General features: G+C 46.3%; 1 protein-coding gene across 1 annotated transcript; it reads left to right on the top strand.

Annotated features, from left to right (window-relative positions):
* The first annotated feature begins 670 nt into the window (after window positions 1-670).
* Window positions 671-24,360, top strand: LOC122928723 (leucine-rich repeat-containing protein 47-like). Its single transcript, XM_044281868.1, has 7 exons — window positions 671-1,270; window positions 5,030-5,497; window positions 8,383-8,499; window positions 11,630-11,745; window positions 14,730-14,832; window positions 15,504-15,593; window positions 22,931-24,360. Exons 1-7 carry the CDS (start codon window positions 710-712, stop codon window positions 23,171-23,173), a joined length of 1,698 nt encoding a protein of 565 aa, XP_044137803.1. The 5' UTR covers window positions 671-709; the 3' UTR covers window positions 23,174-24,360.
* Window positions 24,361-24,706: the final 346 nt, after the last annotated feature.

Genomic DNA, 24,706 nt, shown 5'->3' with positions numbered 1-24,706 from the left:
AAGGGGGTTATGGAGCCGACATATGGACACGGCCAGCACACAATGTGCTGTTCCGCAAAAAATATACATCAGATGCGGACAAAACCTGCGGTTGTGTGCATGAGCCCTTAGTTAGAGGGAGACGGGGCTGCCGCACCTGCCCGCCAGACACATCCACCGAAAATGTAGTAGAATCAGCAGGCAGAGAAGAATCTGGATAAAATGGCGCACTGCTCTGGATCTTTCTTCACAAAATGTTTATTAAAACATCATAAATGAAATACAAAAAGCAATGCGTTTCAGCTGCGCTGTGCTGGCTTCCTCAGGCTTGCAAGGCTGAGAAAAGGCTGCAGCCACTGCTGAAACGCGTAGATTGTTGTATAGAGGCTCAATGACGACCTATAGCCTATAAATGCAGTAGTCAACGAGCAGCGATTGGTTTGGAGTTGAGAAATGACGTCACGTTTCGTGATTGGTTGCAATTCCTGTTGCTGAATGACGTCTAGCGCCCTGATTGGTCCGTTACTCTTGCATGCGTCTAGCATTCTAAATGGTCGTATTATACTGACAGGAAATAGGATTCCAGCTCTCTGATTGGGCGCATCACGTCCTGGAGACTGACGTCTGGCCTCCCCATTGGTCCTACTATTGGACGGAGGATGACGTCCAGCTCTCTGATTGGCTCCGCTGTAGTTCCGTGAATGCACGTGTATTATGGTCCCTGGACAACATGGCTGCGCAGTGGTCAGAGGTAGAGCGGGCGGAGAAGGAGAAGCGGCGGGAGCTGGTGCTGCAGGGAGCGGACGAGCGGCTCCGGCAGAGTGATGGCCACTTACCGCCCGCTCTCTTCTCCCTCACTCTCCTCAATTACTTGGAGGTGAGCGGATGCTCCGAGCTGCGGGAGCTCCCGGCTGATCTGGGCCGCCTCTCCCACTTGCAGAGCCTGATCCTGTGCAAGAACAAGCTGCGGAGCCTCCCCCGGAGCCTGGAGCAGCTGCGCGGCCTGAAGGTGCTGGACGTGTCGGGGAATGAGCTGGAGGAGCTGCCGGCCGAGCTGTGTAACCTGCCGGAGCTGTGCACGCTGAACGTCAGCTGGAACCGGCTGCGGGAGCTGCCCCCGGGCCTGGAGCGCTGCACCAAGCTGGCGGGGCTCAACCTGTCCCGGAACCTGGTCACCCGCCTCCCCGCCGGCCTCATGAGCCCCCAGCTGACCCTGCTGGCCTCCATCACTGCCGCCGACAACCAGCTGCAGGAGCTGGGAGGGGAGATCGGCCACCTGTCGGGGCTGAAGGTAGGGGGTGTGAGGGGGGCAGGCAGATCAATGGTGGCCACCCAGTGTGCCGCCACATAGGTGATGGCTGTCAGCGGCACATCATGTACGGCGCTACGGCCACTGTGCCACTCATTTCTGTAGGGGCAGCACAATGGTGGCCATTCAGTGTGCTGCCATATAGGTGATGGCTGTCAGCGGCACATCATGTACGGCGCTACGTCCACTGTGCCACTCATTTCTGTAGGGGCAATGGACGTGACTGAAGTGCCATCCAGTGACACAGTAGCACAGCATGCTGCAATGGTGTGAATACGGCCTAAAGCTCCTGTCCCTAGGGTTGCATTAGCCAGGCAGTCCTTCTGTACTTCAGTATACTGTTAAAGCAGGGATGGCCAATCTAAGGCTCTCCAGCTGTTGCAAAACTACAACTCCCAGCATGGACTGCTTACAGCTATCAGCCTACAGCAGGGCATGTTGGGAGTTGTAGTTTTACAACAGCTGGAGAGCCGCAGGTTGCCCATCCCTGCACTAAGAGGATGGGAAGTGCAGTAGACCGCGCTGTACATGTAGTGCTTGCTATGCCTGTATGTCATCAGAAAATGACCTGTTGTATAAATCCAGCCTTCACACGGCTTCTGTAACGGCAGGCTGACCTTAGACCTGTGCGCTGCTCAGCTGAAGTGATCTGTCTTGTCCCATCCCAATATTTGGCTGCATTTCAGTGGGGAAAAAAGTTTTGATATATGCAAATGAGCCTCTAGGAGCAATGGGGGCGTTACCATTACACCTAGAGGCTCCTTTCTTCCTGCTGCCCCCCTGCACTTTGACAGGGCCAGGGATCGTGAACGTCCTTGCCACTGATTTCAGTCTCGCAGCTGTTGCGCGCGGTTCAGTAATCGGCGCAGTACAGGGAGCGGGCTCACTGGCGGATCTCTTCTGTAGTACGCCTGCGGCGCATAGCAGGTGTGAGACTTTGAGAAATCGGTCGCAATGATGTTTGTTCCTAGAGGCTCATTCGCATATATTAAAGCTTCTCTTTTCACTGAAGTGCAGCCGCCCATTGGGATGGGATCAAGGCGGATCACTTCAGCTGACCAGCGCACAACTCTAAGGTCAGCCTGCTCTAGTGCAATGGCAGAAGCCCTATATGTTACACATATTGTAAAGAATTTAAAATGTACTTTAAATGTAAAGAAAAATCCGGCAGGTTTGGCAATGGCCACTAAGTCTAATAACGGCACCACTTCTTGGTCTGTGCAGGTGACTCAGAAGTCCTCTACTTATCATCACAGGCAGGATTATAATGATAGATATCACCTGTATAGAGATAACACAGGATCCACCATTCACAATATCTGATATCACAGCTTTTCTACTCCCTCCTGACCTCTGCACAGGTCACGCCTAGCAAACTCTCCCATAGAAGTCAGTGAGTCCCCTCCAGACTACTGTGTCTGTGGCCCAGGGGGGCTGCTGTAAAGCATATCTCTAAATGCTGTGGTGTCCACCATAATTGTGCTCAGAAAATAGAATTAAAAAAAAATCAATCAAAAATAAGAATATTAGGAAAATAGGATATGTGCTGCTATCTGCTTTAACTGGCAGAAAAATGATAGGTGACGCAATTGTTCTTCTAATCTTAAAAGTGAATTTTTTTTGCAATGGGACCTATGGATGACAGGTGCAGCCCTACCTTTACACAGGTTTGAAAAGTGTGATGGCGAACCCTTCACAGACAGAGTGCCCAAACTACAGCCCAAAACCCATAACCGGAATACTACCGTCCAATATAGTACCGTATATCTTCCATGTACCTTTATCATGTATCTATAACAGCCTGCCTACATCCAGTGCGCTGCCTGTGCTGTTCATAGTGCGCCCTGCGCTGATGAATGGCCAGAAGAGTCTAAGGCTTATTGGTACACCATAGACTTTTTACAGGGTTCGGGTGCCCATAGAGACTAGAGAGGACTCTGAGTGCCACCTCCTGTCACCCGTGCCATAGGTTCGCCACCACTGGGTTAGGCCATGTTTAATTGTATAAAAAAAGTCTGACATATGTGACGCAGACTCAGAAATGTGAGCGTGACCCTCGGATTTCTGTCACGGATTAGCCCCCTTCTTGATGTGGTATTAAAATAATGGCATGAACAGCAGAACAATGGTGGGCAGGATGGACACGGTTTTGCCGTGGATTTCTTTGTAGAATACACTCCAGCTTCCACTGTGTGAACATGGCCTTAAGGCCTCGTTCACCCGACTGTTAGGGTCTGCATGCGAGCCACACATTTTTTGTGGCTCGGATGCAGGCCCAATCACTTTAATGGAGACGCAAAAGATGAGGACAAGAATAGGCATTTCTATTATGGGTGGCCGGTTCCATTCTGTAAATTGTGGACCGCACACGGGCGGCATCCGTGTTTTGCGGTCGTGTGCATGTAGCCTAAGGGAAATGAATGGAGTTTTGTGGCAGGTAACGGTAGCTGAAGGGGTCACCAGTTGTGTGCTGCATACGGGACATAAAACTGGTGACAGAGGTCAGAATGGCTTAAAAATGAAAAGTCATGCTCGGCCCTCCTGTTCCAGCGCTTCCTGGGTCCCCTGCCGGTTTTTACTTCTTGGTCCCTGTTGACTGCTCACCGCCACCTGCTGAGGCGGTCATCCCGATGAGTGGCGACACTTCCTATGTATCGAGAGGGACCAGGAAGTAGAGACCGGCGGGTGACCGGAGAAGTGCTGGAACGTGAGCGGCAGAGGAATCGGTAAGGTAGTACTTTTTAAGATTTTTAAGCTATTTTGATGCTCTAAAAAAAAATAGTGACTGACAAGACAATTCTTTTAAAGTAGTTGTCTGAAGCGCCTCTGTGATAAGGTGTGTAAAAGGGGTTTTCCAGGGGAATAATTTTATGTAAAAACAGGGTTGGAATGAGTTAAAGGGGTATTCTCATCTGAGATATTGGTGACATATCATTGGGATATGCTACCAATGTCAGATAGGTGTAGATCCCACCTCTGGGGCCTGCACCCATCTCCTGAACAAGACCCCCAAAGTGAGTGGAGAGCACACAGCACATGTGCAGCTGCCCGCCATCCGTTTCTACGGGAGTTCTGAAAGTAACTGATTGCTGGCTCGGCTTTCCGGAACGCCCACGGAGGTGAATGGCGAGGGGGCCCACGGTATGCTCTCCATTCACTTTTATGGGATTTCCAAAAATAGCAGAGCTTGACTCTTTTCAGAACTCCTATAGAAGTGAATGGAGAGCACACCGCGTATGTGCTATGCTCTCCTTCGGGGCCCGTTCTAGAGATGGATGAGGGTCCTAATGGTAGGACCTGCACCTAACTAACATTAGTGGCATATCCTAGCGATGCCACCAATGTGTGAGATGGAACAAGCCCTTTAATGAGCCCTCAGAACATGCAGATGCAAAAAAACCAACAAATCTATTTTCAAGTTTTCTTATTTTTTAAGCAGTTTGCTTGCTATGGGCAACACCGCCACTTCTTCTCCTTGCACATATTTTGATAATCTCCCCCAGAGTTTCCCAGTAAGTTGTCAATTAATAAGTTACCTGATATTTTATGTCTACGAACACGGTTGGCCGACGCGCTCTGTAGACTGACCGTGCACCACATGAGCTGTGTGAATGGGACTTTATCTGCACTAATATATTTTAACAAACTGCAGCTCCTGAATATAAACAGGAATGTTTCCTGTCACTGACAGCAAGCATGCCTCATTATTTCCCCCCTTTAACCTTCTGTTGCCATTCCTAGAGTCTGGACCTCTCCAATAACCAGCTGACGGAGATCCCACCGGAGCTGGCGGACTGCACCAAGCTGAAGGAGATCAACTTCAAGGGCAACAAACTGAAAGATAAACGGCTGGAGAAGATGGTGAATGGCTGCCAGACCAAATCCATACTGGAGTATCTGAGGGTCGGAGGCCGCGGAGGGGGAAAAGGGAAATCCAAAATCGAGAATGCAGTAAAAGAGGAGGTGAAGGACAAGAAGAAGAAGCAGAGGAAACCGAAAAAGGACAGTGGAGGAGATGATGAGGACGAGGAGGTGGAAAACATGAATAGGATGATGCTGAGGGTCCTTCACATATCTGAGAACCCTGCAGCCCTCATAGTCAGTGCCAGTGCCAGCGTGAAGGATGTGCGGCCGTATATTGTGTGCTGTGTGGTCAAAGGGATGAACCTGAAGCCTGGAAACTCCCTGAAACGGTTCCTAACAGCACAGGTAAAAGTCCTAGTCTCCCTGATATGAAGCCCCCTGCCCCAATACATTGGGTTTTATTTCTCAAAGCTTAAAGGGAACCTGTCACCAGGATTTTGCGCATAGAGCTGGGGACATGGGCTGCTAGATGGCCGCTAGCACATCTGCAATACCCAGTCCCTATAGCTCTCTGTGCCTTTATTGTGTTAAAAAACCGTTTTGATTGATATGCAAATGACCTGATATGAGTCCTGTATCCGGAGATGAGTCCAGCGGAAAGGAGCCCAGCACCGCCCTGCGTCCTCCGAATCTCCTCCTTGCTGGCTGACGTCACAGAGCTGGAGCGCCGAAATCTCGCGATGCGCAAGCTAGCGCATGCGTAGTTCATTCCCTGTGCTGATGCCAGCACAGGGAATGAACATGATGCCGACACATGATGCCGTCCCGCTCTGTGACGTCAGCCAGCAAGGAGGAGATTCGGAGGACGCGGGGCGGGGCTGGGCTCCTTTCCGCTGGACTCATCTCCGGATACAGGACACATATCGGGTTCATTTGCATATCAATCAAAAGTTTTTTTAACACAATAAAGGCACACAGAGCTCTGGGGACTGGGTATTGCAGATGTGCTAGCGGCCATCTAGCAGCCCATGTCCCCAGCTCTATGCGCAAAATCCTGGTGACAGGTTTCCTTTAAAAACTGGCCTTGTTGCTTGTGTGATAAAGGCTCTGCTGTGATAAATGAGGCCAATTACTCCAGTATGGCTGAAGGAAACTTAGTGGCACAAACCCCAGATGGAGCTGAGATAGCAGCCATGTTGAAGAATGACAGGGTAGGATTGTTAAAGGGCATCTGTCAGCAGTTTTGTACCTATTACATGTGCACTTGGCAGCTGAAGGCATCTGTTGGTCCCATGTTCATATGTGCCCGCATTGCTGAGAAAAATAAAGGTTTAATATATGTAAATGAGCCTCTAGGAGCAACTGGGCGTTACCGTTACACCTAGAGGCTCTGCTCTCTCTGCAACTGCTGTGTCCTCTGCACCAATACCAATCAGATATTGATGACCTGTCCATCAGTGTTGTACTCTGGAAAACCCCTTTAGTGTCACAACCTCTAATGTTCTTCGGTGGTGCCTACTTCCTTGGTAGTCTTGGGTAGGAGAGGGGTTTTTCCTTAAGATAAGTCAGCAATATCTGATCGGCAGGGCTCATCAATATCTGAACATGGATCCGACTCGTTGATCGGTGGCAGTGCCATGTGTCTGACCCCCACAATCAAATGTTGAAGATATGCCATCAATATTTAACTCTTTAAGAAATTAAAATAAGGGCAGGAAATTATGGCCTAAATTATTATAGCCCCTACAAACATGAATTGGCTCTGCTGTAATTTACTTAAATGCTATACAGCCACTTGATATCCTCCCCCCCCCGATGTATGCTTTTTATGGTGTTTGAATGAGTGTGTGTGAATCCACCCATACACACCCCTTCCTGCAGAGGTGACCTCATATCTGAGACGACTGCAGCCAGTCACTGGCCTCAGAGGTCTTGTGTCATACATGGTCTTGTCATTACCGCTGAGGCCAGTGATTGCCTGCAGTAGTCACGTGGATTTATGTGACATCACCGCTGTTCCAAAATCAGGACCAGTGAGTAATACTTGTAGGTCTCTTAAAAAAAATGGCGGGCATGAAAGCGGAGCATGCTCTGCTGTTTTTGAATACTTAGCTTAAAGGGGTTATTAAGGATTTTCATATTGATGGATCAGCTATTTGAGGAAGCTGTGGCGTGCACTGGAGCTCCATTGAGCGCCGCAGCCTTCTTGCAGGTTACTAAGCACAGCGCTGTACGTTGTTTAGTGGCCGTGTTTGGTATCACAGCTCAGCCCCCCCAGCGCTTGAATGGGACTGAGCAACGTGTAGGCCATGTGACCGATATACAGTGATGTCACATGGCCTAGGAAGAGGCCTAAGAGCTCACGCAACCCCATGGCCTCTTCAAACTGCTGATCAGCAGGGGTGGCGGGAGTCGGAACCCAGGCAATCTTATATTGATGACCTATCTTGGGGACATCAGTATGAAAATCCTGGAGAACTCCTTTAATTATTATTATTATTATTATTATTATTTATTTATTTTTAAACATAATTTGTCACCACCATTCTGGACTATTATCTATGGTAATACTTGAATAGTGCTGCACATAAGGAGTCCTATCCCCATTCCCCACTGTCAGCGCTCAGAGCTGCACTAAAATACACGATCCTAAATGCAGCACTGTGCTAACATAATGGAGCAGACTCGTGCGCATGCACAGTGGTCCTGACTATGTGTTTCACTGCAGCTTTAAACTCTGACAGAGGAGGAACAGGGGGCAGTAGGAAAAATATAAATAAAATAGTGATCTGCAGTCCTACTCTAGTATTGGAGCAGATAATAGTCCAAAATCGTGGTGGCAGATTCCCTTTAACCTTCTGCACAACCCCTTTAAGTAGTTAGTTTTCGAGCATGTTATGTAGCATGTTGTCCACTTGATGGCAGCACATGATAGCATTATTATGTACCCTTTTGATTGCAAACAGTTGAAAACGGGTATGCCGACATATACTGGCCGCATGTATGTGTGCCCAAAGGATAATCTGGACACATCTGCCCCATAGTAGTGTCCAGCATATATGTCGGGAGATTTTCCTGTGATATGTGATGGTCATATACACTGGTGTGAACAGAGGCTAATAGTGTCTGGAGTAGTGATCTTAGGTGGCTGACGTGGCTGATAACGGGGAGCATTAGATTACTGTTGACTTCAGAATACACAGACGTCTAGTGCCTTGTGACTAGGAATCTAGCAGGGGTCCATGAACCTGTGGTTTTAATATTTTCCATATTACATTCCATTGCTTTAGACCAAACTCCATGAAGACCTGTGTGATAAGAGGACATTGGCAACTATCGCCACCCACGACCTGCATCTAGTGAAGGGACCCTTATTGTATGACGCTAGACCTCCGAAAGAGTTCACGGTGAGTTCACGTTCATTGTACCGTAGTGGATCACAGGACAGTGTCTGATCGGCGAGAGTCCAACCCGTGGGTCCTCCAGTGATCAGGAGACCCATGATCGCGTTCTGGAGTGGTCGCTGAGTGTGCATGCTGCGGCTCCATTCAAAGTCAGTGGGACTCACTCCTCTATCTCCATCAGTCCCATGGAGTTTGAATTTTCAGGAGTGGTAACAGAGGACCATCACAGCATAGAGTTGATGGTGATGCAAGTATTTGCTAAATCCAACATGTCAGCAGAGGTTACCGGTCCTCTTTAACATGTTACATATATGGGGCGCTTCTTTTGGCGCCTGATATGTTAACTTAGAGTATCAGTACAGGGAGGAGGAGACGTCAGGTTTCTCAATGGGCGTCTCCTTCTTCCTGGCTGTGCCGCTCTCTATTTCGATTAGACCGCACTACAGCCAGGGAGAAGACGTCCATTAAGTAACCCGGCCGTCTCCTCCTCCCTGTACTGATACTCTAAGTTAAGATATCAGGCGCCAAAAGCAGCAGGGGGGACACAGCGCCGGAATGGAGGGATATTTTAGAACAAAAAGTGCTGCCATCTGTAGGGGCCGCCCTATCTGGTAAGCATACCAGTTTCTAACATATAAACCCATTAAAAGGTCCTCTTTAAGCGAATATGGTGGCAGGATCTTCCAGGAGATGCGATCACAGAACGGCTCCCTATAGACACAAGCTTACCCTGCTGTCAGCCATGAGCAATCTGGTACAAAACAAGCTGCGGTCTCTCGGGGCATGTGTTGTGGAAACCATTCTGGTCTTTGCTGAATTTGCCTTGAGGGAATAAACTTGGCCGGTGAGTAGACATAGAAGAGAAGTGAGGCGTGTTCTGAAGATCTGGGTGCGCCACATCTTCTCATAAATCTGATGATACGAAGCTCGGGAAACTCTGCAGGAGAGGCAGCCGGATTAAAAAAACGTTTCTGCTTCCAGTAACCATGCAGGTTGTGTGTAGTATTGTAGCTCGGTCCCATCACTGAAGCTGACCTGCAGTACCACACACAACCCATGGACTGGTGTGGCGCACCCATGTGCTGGACGGCAGCCATGTTCTTCCCGGCACTGATCATAGAGGTTGGTGTCGGAGGATTGGGTACATCTGAGTGCCCTCTAGGGTCTACTTATTTGTAACTTCCTGCATTTTAGTGACTCCGTATTGTGGGCATCATCAGGTGACTGTCGTGGCATAGTTTTTAAGGCGGCACTGTGCCTGATACCTGAGGTGGAGGCGACTAGTGTACGGCACTGTGGCTGTTTTTTAGAGGTGGCATTGTTGTCTTATTAGATAAGGGCAATTTGAAGGCATCTGTGGAGGGCATTATGGTCTAACATGAGGAAGCTGTGGTTATGACTGCTGGGGTGCTGTGACGTGGCACTAATGGTGTTGTTGTGCCACGCTCAAGACAACAAAGAAACACAACGTGGATCACGCATTCACATAACTGAGCTTCGCCTGCCCTGTGTGTTTAGACTGCGGCACCCGTACCTGCGTGAATCTCAGCCTCGCCGCTCATGCAGAACCTGAAGTGACCGGTTTGTATAATGTGTAATGATTTTAGCTAATCCTGCATTGTGTGGCCCTAATCCCTCGGCCTGGTAGTTAATATTTAACAAGCAGAGGGAAAATACGTTCGACATTTGTCTGGCTTATTCCTTGTCATCGGAAGCACGTAGTCGCGTTTAGCTGTAAGAACCTTCTTACTGATTCTGGGAACCCTGGGGAAAACCTAATATGGCTTCCATTAAAGCCCCTGAATGTGCTGTTAACCATAACCGTTCAGGTGATCTCTCTGATCTGGGGCTATAAATCCGAGAGAAGATACGAGCGGCACTTCTGCTTACAGCGGTGCGGTGCGCGTGTCCAGGGAAGAATACCTGATCTGGGGCTGTCAGACTACAGCCTGTGGTTGTCAGGGCCTGCTTGGAGTTGTAGTATGGCAACTGAGGGAGAGCCACAGGTCGGAGATCATCGGAGAAATTATAAATATAAGCTAATAGAAGTAAAAATAAAGATTAAAAATCAGGATCATATGTGTCAACAATAAATAGCAGCAAATACAAGATCAATAAGCAACAATGGCGGCTCTAATAATAACCACAATCTGAGTGACAGTGATAATGGCAATTAGTCAGATATGGCAACAACAATATGAATCCAAGTAGGGGTGGGCGATATAGATTATATACGATATTATCGCCATAAATTCGGGCAACGATATAGATTTTGTTTATATCGTCATATCGCGATAGATGACCATGGCGTGGTAATGAGTTGAAGAAGCTTCTCACTCACTGCTCCTGACTCTGCACCGCACTGCAGGGCCTTGTGTTCACACATTGTCAGCGCGCTGGCAGACGCTGTGTGTGACGCCAGGTCCCTCCCAGTGCATTCTGGGACGAAAACACGGCGGTCCGTCTCCTGCAGACTCCATCAGCCAGCCGTGCTTCCACCCTGCAGGAAAGGTAAGCAGATTAGCAGGGGCCCGAATCTACCGGGGGGGGGGGGGGGGGGGGGGGCTGGATGGCTATGGCATGGGGCTGATGGCACTGGCTGGGGGGGACATGGATGATGATGGCTATGGCATGGGGCTGATGGCGCTTGCTGGGGGACATGATGAAGGCAATGGCATAGGACTGATGGTGCTGGCTGGGGGACATGGATGATGATGGCCATGTAATTTGTATACATACAGAAGAAAATAATATATCTCGCTATATAACGTTATATCGTACATGCTTCAAATTATATCACAATATAGATTTTAGGCCATATTGCCCAGCCCTAAATCCAAGAATGGGTCCAAATTTTTTTTGTAAATGTAGATCCAAAAGAATAGAAGTCCAAAAAGGATTAGGATAAAGTGAAGAAAAGTCTCTCTTTAGTGATCAGTTACAAAAATGGCCATTTTATGTTGCTCCAAATATATAATGTAATATACATAGGATATATATAATAAACAGATGTCTCCTTCAGATATTTGATAGTAGATGCTGATATCATTCAGTGCACTCCTATGTTGTATCTGTTTTTAACGCTGCCAGCAATATTATGTTTTCTTATTGGTTTTGGTTTTATATGTATTAGATTGTGCCGTTGAACCGCAAAGAAATAAACGCCAAGGAGCTCGTCCGGCAGCTGCAGCTCGAGGCCGAGGAGCAGAGGAAACAGAAGAAACGTCAGAACGTATCTGGACTTCACAGGTTAGTGCCCGGAACAGTAGTTCTGTTCTTCTGTCTGTGGAGATCGGCTGCAATATGAGAGCCAGGAAAAAAGAGACAAGTCTTGTACTTTTACAGTCTGCTATTAAAGGGGTTTTGAAGCACTTCGATATTGATGATGACCTCTCTTTAGGATAGTGAACGGCAGCTGGAACCAGGAATGGTCACTTCACATTGGAAGGAGCTGCCTGCCTCAAGCTCCGGAGATTCATCCATACGCCAGCCCTAATCCTCTATGCACTGAGAAGAGATGCAACTTATTTATTAAGAGGTAGATGCCTCTTAATAAATTTGGCGCTTTGTGCACCTGAAACTTAGATTTACGCCAGCAAGGAGCTGGCATTGACTTGAACGTTTCTGACCTAAGTTATAGTAAATTCGGCAGGCCATGGTAGGCTTTGTCCCCTCACGCTATGCCCCACACCATGTCTTGCCCACTTTAGAAAAGTGTCGAGAATCTCAAAAAGTTGCAAATAAGGTGTGCGCCATAATTTGCAACTTTTTTAATGGACCACAGTAGCAGAAATATTTTGATAAATGCCCCTGACTGTGTTAGTTCCAGTGACCACAGCTCCTGCTAGCAGCTGATTGGTGGTGGGACTAGGTGTTGTAGCCCCTCTGGGGGTTAGTGATCAGGATCCCTACACCGCATCACTGCCGCCCCTTCTGGTCATCTTCATTACAGTGGAATACCTCTCTTCCGCTATGCTCACACTTCTTCCATTTTTATTTTTTATTTTATGTTTGCCTGATGGTGCATTCTCTGGCACATATCCATATGGCTCCATGAACCAGGTGAATGCGCCAGGCAATAACATGTCGGCATGCTTTCCTTTTTCCACTCGGTACTTGAGCGTAGTCCACTGAGCATACCTCTACAGAAATGGGACATATTCCATGCGATACCACGTAATGTAGAAGTATTACACGGGTGGTGTACATCCCAACATGCCATGAGAGGTAGACTCCAGAGGATGTGAACAGAGCCTGGATCTAAGCTCTGCCAGCCCTACGCTAGCAGCCATCTGTCCAAGACTTCTATACGGTCACTACGGGCTACAAAGCATAACCCCCAACCTGACCATTCATTCTTGTGATCTCCTCCAAACATATCCGATGTCCATTATGTAATGTGTATGGCCAGCAAAATAATTTTCTAGATCTACACATGTACATCCCATTGGCACTGAATTACCCTGGGTGTCACTATGTCCTATGAACCAGATAAGAGAGACACTAAGTAAGAGTAGCTCCTATATCATAGACCCATATATTCCGTGGTCAGCCATTATGTGAATAAGCGACACGTAATACTACATTTCCTCTGCAGGGGGTGGGGGGGACATGTATTCTATGTAGAGGCAGATGCTTTTTATGCTGCTTTATGCAAGATTTGCTCATGGAAAGAATTGTGCAGCTCCTCTGAACACCCTCTTAAGACAAACCATTACATGAAGGTCCCTATAGAAAGGCTTGTGTTGTCACGGTTGGTAGTCATCCTTCTGAGGACTTGGTTCGATTTGCGCTCACCACTTTGTGAATAGTGCAGGTGTTCCTGGTGTGTGGTCTGTTACACAATCTTCTAGTGTGCTCAAGGACCAGATTACTGACACTGAATTCCAGTATCTCACTGGTTACTCAACACTCGAGGAGGGCGCAGCCACCATACACTTCCATTGTGTCCCCCGTGCCGATGGATCAGACGTGTATAACATTTCAAATCTATCTGCAGAGAAAAAAAGCTGCTTCTTTGTCCTGCTGGAGATAGTGTTACTGCAGTGTCACTTACCTCCAGTATCCGAAATATCCTACACAATCTGCAGAGGCACTCTGGGGTAGTAGTCACAGGTCCAGTTTGCTAGCATCTCATGCTCATGCACACGGCCGTACTTTCAGTCCACATCCGATCTGCATTTTTTGCGGATCAGATGCAGACCCATATACTTTAGTGTGGCCTTAAAAGATGCAGACACCACACCCTCCGCTCCAGCAAAAAATAAAGAACATGTCCTATTCTTGTCCATTTTGCGGACAAGTATAGGGCATTTTTACAGACGCTTGCGGACCACAAAAAACTTACAGCCATGTGCATTAGCCCAAAATGCAAGAAATTAGAAAAATCTGATTAATAGGGCCGCATTAAATGGTAGATGATGGTATGTGACTGCTGCCAACACATTCCCCTCCTTCTCTGATGTCTGCACAGTGCTAGTCCAGATTTGCCATCTAGTCCTATGGGTTCCCTACCAACTAAGGGTGGGAATGTCAGGCAACCAGTCTTTCTTATAAAAATAAAACCCCAAGTAATAACATTGAATATATGGATCATGTTATAAACAGCATTCGTGCTGAATGCGCTGTACTTCTACATGGGAGGCTCAGATCCGATTTTAATCAAATTGTGTAAGTCCATCTGCCATGAGAAGGAGCTCTCCTACAGACGGGTCCCTACACTGAACCAACTTGCTGCTGTCTTAAACCTAGGCCTCCAAAATAGACTCAGGGGAGGTATAATATAGTATAGCAGTGATGCAATTTAAAACGGTCCATTTATTCAGTTTTGGCATAGATCTCAGCGCTTGCACAGCACTGCTGCATCTTTTGTGTTCATTTGCTTGTGTACTACGGTCAGAGCAGATGTGCGTGTGCCTATTTATCTCTCGTTGCTAGGATGTGCTGTTATTTTGCAGTGTACTATTATGTCTCCTTGATCTAACAGTGAAGATCAGAAAACTCCCTAATCTCACCCATTTACGCCTTCAAAGGCAGTGTCTGATGTCCATGGTATAGAGGGGGGTAAATCTAAGGGGATGCCCCTTTGCAAGCAGTACTGGTATTCCCCGACCAGCAATGTCTGCTTGTGTCTGGTGCAATAAGTGATGACTAAATGTGGTACATCTTCAACAGTAAGTACCTTGTATAGATGTCATTGAATGGAGATGATGATATTCGCCTCTGCTCTCCAGGTACCTTCGTTTATTGGATGGTAAAGAGTATTACCCATGCTTGGTAGATGCTGAAAATGCAGTGATCTCCTTTCCACCAATCACAAATAGTGACAAGACCAAGGTAAGTCATTTCTGGAGTTTATAGCTAAAACCTGCAAATGATTAAAAAAAAAAGTTTAGAAATATTTGACAGACTCTTCTAAGGTTTGTATTTGAAATAATAATAATAATAATAAACTGCTTAAAGGGGTGTTCAAATTAAAATGTTCCTCCAACAATAATTTGATTACAGAGGGATTGTTTGTGGGAAATCTTTAGAAAGGGTTCAGTTTCCCTGCAGCGCCACTACAGGGAAATTGCGGTATTACACTGTTTCTAAAGTGTAATTCATTGATTTGTCAGGTCCTCCAGAGTCATAGCGGTCGGTGTCCATAGTTCTGCACATTAACAGTTTGTGGTTAGATAGACCAGGCCGAAATAAGGCGAGGAGGTTGGGTAAAGCTGAGGGAGAAAAATAAGAACCAACTTGATGAATCCATAGGAGTTGGCACTTAGTGGCAAATCCAGTCTTTTTTTTATGGCTCTGGCTCCAGTGGTTCTATCCGTTTATAGGGTTTGTTCTCGACTACATTGATTAGGTATTCCAGCCATGAACGTTATTCCCGGTGTATGGTCAGACCCTCGGACTCCAACTATCTCACTGAATAATGGATGACGTGCCCCTTTAAAAGAGGAATTGCAAAAACTAAACATCATATACAATCAGTTGATTTTCCGTATTTTTTTTCCCAGGTCCGTAAATCCACCCGGGACCTTCTTCTTGAGGTGACTAGTTCCAGCAGCTTGCAGATCTGTAAGGAAGTCATGGATGCCCTCATTGCTGTGAGTTTTGCTTCTACAGTTGCCTTTCTCCCCTGTCTTGTCCATCTTTTTTTCCTGGCCATACCGTGCATTTTTTGAATTCTTGTTGGTTGGACTCGATGCCATGGATGACGTCCACACATTGTACTTGTATAAATATAACTTTGCCTGCAGTCTCATGATTTTGTATAGTCACAGACGTCCTCGGACAACCCCCACCCCCCGGGAGGTTCTGTAAATGGAAGATTACATACCTGCTTCTCGACACTGACTTCCTGCTCTGTCTCCTCCAGGCCTGGGCTGCTCTGCTGGACTCCATTTTGACATTGCTGCAGCCAATCACTGGCCATGGCTGAGACTGGATCACCTTGCGTCATGTGACCATTTGTCATGATGTAAGGGAATCCGGTCTCCACCACTGCCAGTGATTGGCTGTGGCGATGTCTAACTGGATGTTTTCATAGAAGGAGTCTAGCGGAGCCGGAGCTGAGTGGGAAGCCGAGAAGAAGGTAAATCTGCCCTTTATAGGTCCAGCCAAGTGGGAGAGTTTGCCCAAAACTCCCCCATTCTTTCACAACCCTTTTAAAGGGAAATAGTTTGTAATTTTAATCTTTCAATGCAATTTTGAGATCGTAACCTCAACAATTCCCAGAATGAGTGGGCTTGCCGGCCATGTCTGCCCGCTGCAGAGTTGTGTGTCCTGGTGGAGCTGGTGTCCTGTTCACCGTCCATACCATCATCAGAACCACAGATGTGCTCGTCCAAACTAGATCACAGTGAAAGTGATCTGTTTGGCGGTGTCTTTGTCTGTACAGCGTGTTACTTTGAAACGGTTATTTTTAGATGTGCGGTGTCCTTAATGGAAACAGTACGCAGAGTGCGCAGTGTGTAATTCCATCTCTTCTGATATGCACAATCACATGCTGCCGTCAGTGGAACATCGCCAGGTGTCTGAGGAGATAGACTTATCTACTGCGTATAGGCAGTATATTGTTGGATCTTAACAAGGTTCCAGTAGAGCTTCACATGCAACAAGAAGAAATGAGAGTGAGACAAAACATTTTTTGAGCATTCAATTTATTGAAAATAACGATTAAACTGAAACAGGCTGTTTTTCAGCTGATCCAAATTTTAGGACCACATGCCTTTAAAAGTCCAAATCTGTGCAAAGATGTGGATTCATTGTCATTTTCTGTCAGGTAGTCGCATGTTGTGATGGCAAAGGCAAAAAAAACTCTCCCTTTTTGAACGTGGTCGGGTTGTTGAACTGCATAAGCAGGGTCTCTCACAGCGCGCTATCGCTGCTAGGGTGGGACGCAGTAAGACTGGAATTTGTAATTTCTTAAAGGATCCTGAGGGTTATGGAACAAAAAAGTGGAAGACCCCAAAAAATGTCATCAGCACTGAGCCAGAGGATCCAATTGGCTGTCCGTCAAGACACTAGATGATCCTCAACCCAAATTAAGGCCCTTACTGGTGCTGACTGCAGCCCCATAACCATCAGATGGCATCTGAGACTGAAGGGCTTCAAAAACAAAAAAACATCTTCAAAGACCTCGTCTCCTTGAACGGCACAGAACTGCTTGTTTGGACTTTGCAAGAGCGCACCAAACATGGGACATTCAAAGGTGGAAGAAAGTTTTATTCTCTGAGAAAAAAATGTAACCTAAGGCTTGATGGTCATGATGGTTTCCAACGTTACTGGCATGACAAGCAGATCCCACCTGAGATGTTTTCTACGTGCCACAGTGGAGGGGGTGCCATAATGGTCTGGGGTGTTTTTTCCTTCAGTAGAACAATGGAGCTTCAGGAAGTGCATGGGCGTCAAACGGCCGCTGGCTATGTCCAGATGTTGCAGAGAGCATTCCTCATGACTGAGGGCCCTCGTCTGTGTGGTAACGACTGGGTTTTTCAACAGGACAACGCTACAGTACACAATGCCCGCAGGACAAGGGACTTCTTCCAGGAGAATAACATCACTCTTTTGGCCCATCCTGCGTGTTCCCCTGATCTAAATCCAATTGAGAAGCTTTAGGAATGGATGGCAAGGGAAGTTTACAAAAATGGACAACAGTTCCAGACAGTAGATGCCCTTTGTACAGCCGTCTTTACCACTTGGAGAAATGTTCCCACTCCCCTCATGGTAACGCTTGCATCAAGCATGCCAAAACGAATTTTAGAAGTGATAAACAATAACGGCGGAGCAACTCATTGCTGAGTTCATGTTTGGAAGTTGGATTTCTGTTTTGGAGGTGTGGTCCTAAACTTTTGATCAGCTGAAAAACAGCCTGTTTCAGTTTATTTGTTGTTTTCATTAAATTGAATGCTCAAAAAATGTTTTGTCTCACTCTCATTTCTTCTTGTTGCATGTTGAAGCTCTACTTGGAACCTTGTTAAGATCCATTATATAAATCACAGGGATTAATGCACCAAACGGATATGCCACTGACTATACTAGCTAGTCATACAAGCTGAGACTTTTGCCAATATATTCCGGTCAGGAACACATCGGAGCCCATCATGCACCATGTCACGGTCAGTCAGCATGGCAAGGGGTCCTACCACTACGCTAACTATGGTGTGAACACGGTCTGAAGGTGATGAAATCCAGCTCACAGCTAAGCTTCCACACAACCGCATAGCAGGACAACTAATGCAATGTGAATAAAGCAAGACTGTAAGCCACACCCATATCAGACCATGTGATGGAGGTTACCAGGTGCAAAAGAATGTTTAAATGCCAGGTAAAGGCACATTCAATACATATAAAACAAAATCACAGAAATATAGTGGCAAATATGGGGGTAACTGCTCAAACCCCAAACACTGTAGCGTGTTTCTCATTTCTGTGATTTTTTTTCTCAGCTTTTAATATCTGCTTGTATGACTAGCTAGTATAGTCAGTGGCATATCCGTTTGGTGCATTTTTTTCCTGTGATTTATATAATTATATTTTCATCCGCACAATGCTCCATTTTGTGTAGGATGCCTTTGTGGTGCATGTGGACCGCGCCGGCATTCTCCATTGTATGCATTTTTTGCTGGGGATGGTCGTTTGCTGCGGTCCACATGCGGTGGGACTGCTCCCCCAATGAGAAACACGCTACAGTGTTTGGGGTTTGAGCAGTTACCCCATATTTGCCACTATATTTCTGTGATTTTGTTTTACTTGTTAAGATCCAGCCATGCTAAATATGATTTTTTTTTGGCCATTTTTCAAGTGGTCTTAAACTTTTGATTAGGACTGTATGTAGATGTGTTCTTGTTGTCAGTAGCGTGTGTCTGGTAATGTTGGTTATAAAGTTCATGTTGGCGCACTGGTGTGAGGACACAGGGAGTTTGGGGGGATCTTAGTATATTTGGTCAATGCAGATTCATCCTGGATTTATGCAACAGTTATACTGGGTGAAAAACTGCATTACAGGGCCTGAAGGTTGTCAACCAGATTTCCACATAACCTGATTGGCACCCTGCCTTATCCCTGTTCCTGTTTAGTATGAGCAATGTACAGGATCTTTAAAGACTATGGAAACCTTCTGCTTTTTACTCATTTTGGGTTAAAAAATAAATACATTTCCAATTGGTCTGTATTAAAAATGCTCAGCCGTTTCTGAAATGTAGGGGGTTAAAATTAAGTCTATTTTCAAGCTGTCACTTTCTGTTCACTCTGAATCCTGTCAGCTGACGGCTCATATGTAGCTCTTATTTCTAATTACGGGCTCCAGTTACTCTAGAAATGATTTTATTTATTTATTTTGGCCTCTAAACTGTTAGCGCATTGGCAAATAATAGAGAGGGTGCCCTCATTTTGGAGGCCTCTTGTCGTAACCAAAGCAGAGAGTGGCCACAAAGAGCACCCCATGCTCTAGAATACCCAGCATTACACAGAGCAGCTTTAAAAGAAACTGTGTAATGCTTTATTTCTCCTATGGTGGCGCTGTAGTAAAATTAAACACTGCAGAAGACCCTCTGATTAATTTATCGTTCATAGAACCTTCAGGGTAAAAAAAAAAAAAAAAGGGTCAAAAATGTACAACCTCATTAAAGGGAACCTATCAAATGATAGATGGAAGCTTATATAAAAAAAAAACTCCTTCGTCCGACATGTAATATATTAATTCATCCTTCAGGGCTTGTCTTGTCAACAGTCGCGCTGTCCAGCAAATGCGCAGTATTTCAGAAGCTCTTTGGGAAGGTAGTCACTCCACAGTGGGTGTGATTACAGCACAGACAACATGATTATTCACAAGATTTTTCGGGAAGTTTTATATATGGTAGAAGCTTATCTGCAATGCTGTAAAAGACGGGAATTATGTGGTGGTGTCAGGGACGTACACAGAAATCATAGGGCATCATAGCAAAGTTAACCCCCCAACTGTTAGTTAATGGCGTTTTTGGCCACACGTAGAATATACTGCATTTTGGAGAAAAACACACACACAAAAAAGGCAACAAGTGAGGAAAAAAGACTTCAACTTAGGCTACTTTCACACTAGCGTTCGGGGCTCGGCTTGTGAGTTCCGTTTAAAGGCTCTCACAAGCTGCCCCGAACGGATCCGTCCAGCCCTAATGCATTCTGAGTGGATGCGGATCCGCTCAGAATGCATCAGTCTGGCTCCGTCTGTCCTCCGCTCCTCTCAGCAGGCGGACACCTGAACGCTTGCAGCGTTCGGGTGTCCGCCTGGCTGTGCGGAGGCAAACGGATCCGTCCAGACTTACAATGGAAGTCAATGGGGACGGATCCGTTTGAATTTGACACTATATGGCTCAATTTTCAAACGGATCCGTCCCCCATTGACTTTCAATGTAAAGTCAAAACGGATCTGTTTGCATTACCATGAAGAAAAAAAAAAAAAAGATTTTTTTTTTTTGTTCATGGTAATGCAAACGGATCCGTTCTGAACGGATCTAAGCGTTTGCATTATAGGTGCGGATCAGTCTGTGCAGACACCAGACGGATCCGCTCCTAACGCAAGTGTGAAAGTAGCCTTAGTGGGCTGGTATTAAAATAGGGTACACTCCAAATCTAGCAGTATGGCGTGGACCTCCCAACAATACCCTGGTGAAGGAGGGGATGGCACATCGAGAACATGTGACTGCTGCAGCTAATTACTGGCCTCTTCAGTTCACCACTCTGGTTGGTGATTGGCTGCAGCAGTCACGTGTTGTCGACCTGACGTCGCCTCTGGGAGAACAGGAGTGGTGTTGCAGAATCTGTCAGGTAAGAAGGCGTCTATTCTTTATTTACCCTTTAAAACTTCAGTGAGCGGAGATAGAAATTTGAAGCAGTCAGACATAATAGAGACAGGAGTGACGGGACACCTCCACCTGGCTACAGTACCATATTGGACCAATATATTGACTCCTTCAGAAATGTTGAGGATGCCCTTCAGACGCCCCGCTCCCGTTTCACTCCTCAGGCGGTCTGGGCACAATCTGTCACTGGCTGATGTAACTTGGGTCTCCCCTTCCAGGACATCATGGACGGTCTATCTGACCTTCTAGTAATATCTGTATACAGGCCAACTGCTGTGCCACAAGGTGCGAAGTGTAAGGTGTGTTTGTTTGTTTTTTTGTTTTTGTTTTTTTTTTCTTCCTCCTTTCCTTTCAAAGTTTTCTGTGGGGTTTCCCCTCTTATCAGGGTGTGATCCCATCCCAGGAGACTTCTTGGCTCCTATTATGGACTCCTGCTTTATTTTTTGGCCGTGGGCTGCCTTAAGAAGCAGTCTGGGCGGTTTTCTACGGTTGGCCGCCCAGAGATTTGTCCTGTCTGATCAGACTTCACCATGCTGCGTTCCCATGGAGTGAGCTACATACACAATTGTCAGGAAAGACAACGACCAGCTTGTTTAGTGGGGGTGAAGAGCTGCATTTACATGCAGCTATCGCCTCCACAGTATGTGTGTTGATGTTAGGTGTCCACATGAACGATTGTTTCACATGATGAATGAGCATTTTGCTTGTTCATCGGGTGATATGTGGCACCTTTTGATGGGTAGCTTATCGGGCTGACTTGTTCCCAATAATTGCCTGCTCATCAGAGGAGGTGAGAGCTGCATTTTCATGCTGGGGTCGTCCCCATAGAGAAGCATTGTTTCTGGGCAGCAGTTTGCGGTTTGTACAGCATGATGTAGGTGACCGCAGCAGGAATGCTTTTCTCATTCATGGGGTGATCGGTGGCACCTTACAGAGACCAGTTCCTGGGAACTCTCATTCCTGATGATCTGGAAGACTCTTAGTTTGTTTCTCTGGATGAGAGCGATTAACCACTGTTAGAGCTCATGTACACAAACGTATTTTCTTTCTGTGTCCGTTCAGTTTTTTTTTTTTTGTGGACCTTATGCGGAACAGTTCAATGGGTCCACCCAAAAAAAACTGAAATTACTCTGTGTGCATTCCGTTTGTCAGTTCCGCAAAAAAATAGAACATGTCTTATAATTATCCACATTATGGACAAGGATGGGACTTTTCTACTAGGGGCCAGCTGTTCTGTTCCGCATAATACGGAATGCACACAGACGTCATCTGTATTTTTTGTGGATCGCAAAATACGGTCGTGTGCATGAGCCCTTAAAGTGACAGAGACCATGTTGCACGTCAGAAAAAGTATGATTTTCATCCCAAATGTTTTTTTTGTTTTTTTTTTATTTATTTATTTATGCTTTTAAAAGTGTTATTAATACACTTATTAGACTCCCCTGTGAGCTCTATGTCCTATTGTAAATGATTATGCCCTGAGTGTCTACAGCTGCCACTAGGGGGAGCCTCAGCACATATACATTTATACAGCTACAATAGAACTCAATAGGAGCTGTATAAATCAGTATGCAGTGAGCTCCACCTAGTGGTGGCTGCAGGAAACCATTAGACTACTATGTGGGTATCCGTGAAATCAGCTCAGTGCTAGGGTCCCCATCCACCCTGGGCCCCATAGCAGTCTTGTGGTGTGCCACCATGGCAGGTACAACACTGGGTGGAGATTTATTGTGGAAAATGCATGCTACAGGTTTCCTATAAATTAAAATTAAGCTGCAACCTATGGGGCTGCACAAAATTGCTATCTGATATATCAGAAGAGTACATTGTTTGGGTTTGTTACCTTGGTTTGCCATTAACAGGACTGTGGCGCTGATGAGAATCCCACCATCTTTGACACGTCAGTAAAGGGATACCTTGCAGCCCAGGTTCTAGATAGAAGCCACGCCACTCTTGTCTGCAGGCTAGGGCTAGTATTGCAGTTTCCAAGTGCATTACCAGACACAGGCCAGACACACTAGCGAGCTATTTCTGAAAGATAGTAGCCTCGTTTTCTAATCACATAAAACCCTATTCATTTTGGTGTCTTTCTTCTTGTGCAGAAAATGGCAGAGCTGAATAAATTCACCCTGGAGAACAAAGAGGAAGAAGTCACGTCAGACACAGAACCTGACGAAGGTGTCGCCCATCAAAAACCAGTGGCCGAGCCAACCCCAGAAGTGGAGGGCAGCTCCGAGCTTGTATTGGAGCAGGTGCGGGTGGCTGATGCAGACGGGAACCTCAAAGTTTTATACCCTTCAAAAACTGACCTAAACCTGAGTTTGTCTTTCTCGGTCATGCGTTAGAAGCGTTGTTTTGTTAGGAACAATTATGTAACTTATTTTTACGGACTTTTTATGTTTTCTCTTGTGTTACCTCCACTGTAGTGACTCCATACCCATAGTGCAATCAGTAATAACATTGTACAGCCTGTTTATTCCTCTTCTTGAATCTTCCCCTGTAGTGGATTCAGGATCCCTAGAAACACTTGAAGGGGTTGGTGGTTCTCTAGAACAGGGATCAGCAACCTCCAACACTCCAGTTGTTCTGAAACTACAAATCCCAGCATCCTCCTTTCTCTTCCATGGGAGTTACAAGAATAGCCAAGTAAGTGTGCATGCTGGGAGTTGTAGTTTCACAGCAGCTGGAGTGCCAACGGTTGCTGATCCCTGCTCTAGGATATGCCACCAATGTCTGATAAGTAAGTGCGGGTCCCATCTCTCGAACAGAGCCCGTGCTCGGGTGTTTTCAGAAGTCTCGTAGAATGAATGGGAAGCACACCGTGGAAGCGTGGGCACCGCTCTGTTCATTTCTATGTGGCTGACAGAAGTAGCTGAGCCAGCGGTCTGCTCTCCTTCACTTTGTGGGCTCCTTTCTAGAGATAGGTGCAGGTCCCACCTCTGGGACCTGCAGCTATCAGACGTTGGTGGCATAACTACTTATGTGGGTGGCTACCAGTATAGAGGTGGTCACACGAAGTGCCATCTTACTGCCTCTCCATGCTGCAGAGGCTTGTTCTAGGTACCATCCATCTCCATCCAACCACTGTTAGTTATGTGCTATCTTGGTATGATATAGGTAAAGGATATAAACATATTCCAGGCTGTCACAATACGCCCCAAATTTATTACTGTGGCTTCTGCTCAGGGCTGGTCTAACTTTATACCGTATAACCCAATATAATAGCATACGCCTTTAGTAAATCTGGCGTATTTTACAAGCCCACCTAATCACGCCACCTCATCCAGACCTTCATGGCCGCGTCTAGCAAATCACAAATATGTTCTTTTTTGCGCAAATCAATAATAACGTTTTCGAAGTTGATTTGTGCCAAAAAGGTGTCGGTATTCTGGCACGAGGACCTGTCAGTGTGGGCTATAGCGTAGCAAAGGAAGTTTGGCATCACGTTCATTTGTTATATTTTTTCTGATCTGACATTAAGCAGGATGTTGTTCGTTTTCATGCTGATATAAAAACCATATAGAAATCCGTATTCCATTTTATTTGATTCTTGCAGTGTAATGGTGTGTGTGCTGTGTGACTGGTCCTACACCACAGGGTGAAAGCTGCCGCAGAAATGTGTACAAATATGTCGCTTTCTGTAAAGGGTCACTGCGTGTTCGTAAAACCTTTAGTATGTCAAAGACCTATCAAAAGTTTTGATTTGGTGGATGTGTGAGAGCTGAGACCCCCACCGATGGAGAGAAAAGCGTGCGCATATCACACTCTCTCCTCGCTGCAGGAGAGGGAGCCAGACAGCCTCAGTAGATAGTTCATGGGCCAGTCTCAATTCTGCCAATGCAACCCTGACGTATAATTGGCATAAAGTACCGCATACC

The sequence above is a fragment of the Bufo gargarizans genome, chromosome 2, assembly GCF_014858855.1.
Source record: "Bufo gargarizans isolate SCDJY-AF-19 chromosome 2, ASM1485885v1, whole genome shotgun sequence".
NCBI lineage: Eukaryota > Metazoa > Chordata > Amphibia > Anura > Bufonidae > Bufo > Bufo gargarizans.
The sequence above is the reverse complement of the archived record's forward strand: the minus strand, read 5'-3'. Positions and strand labels throughout refer to the sequence as shown.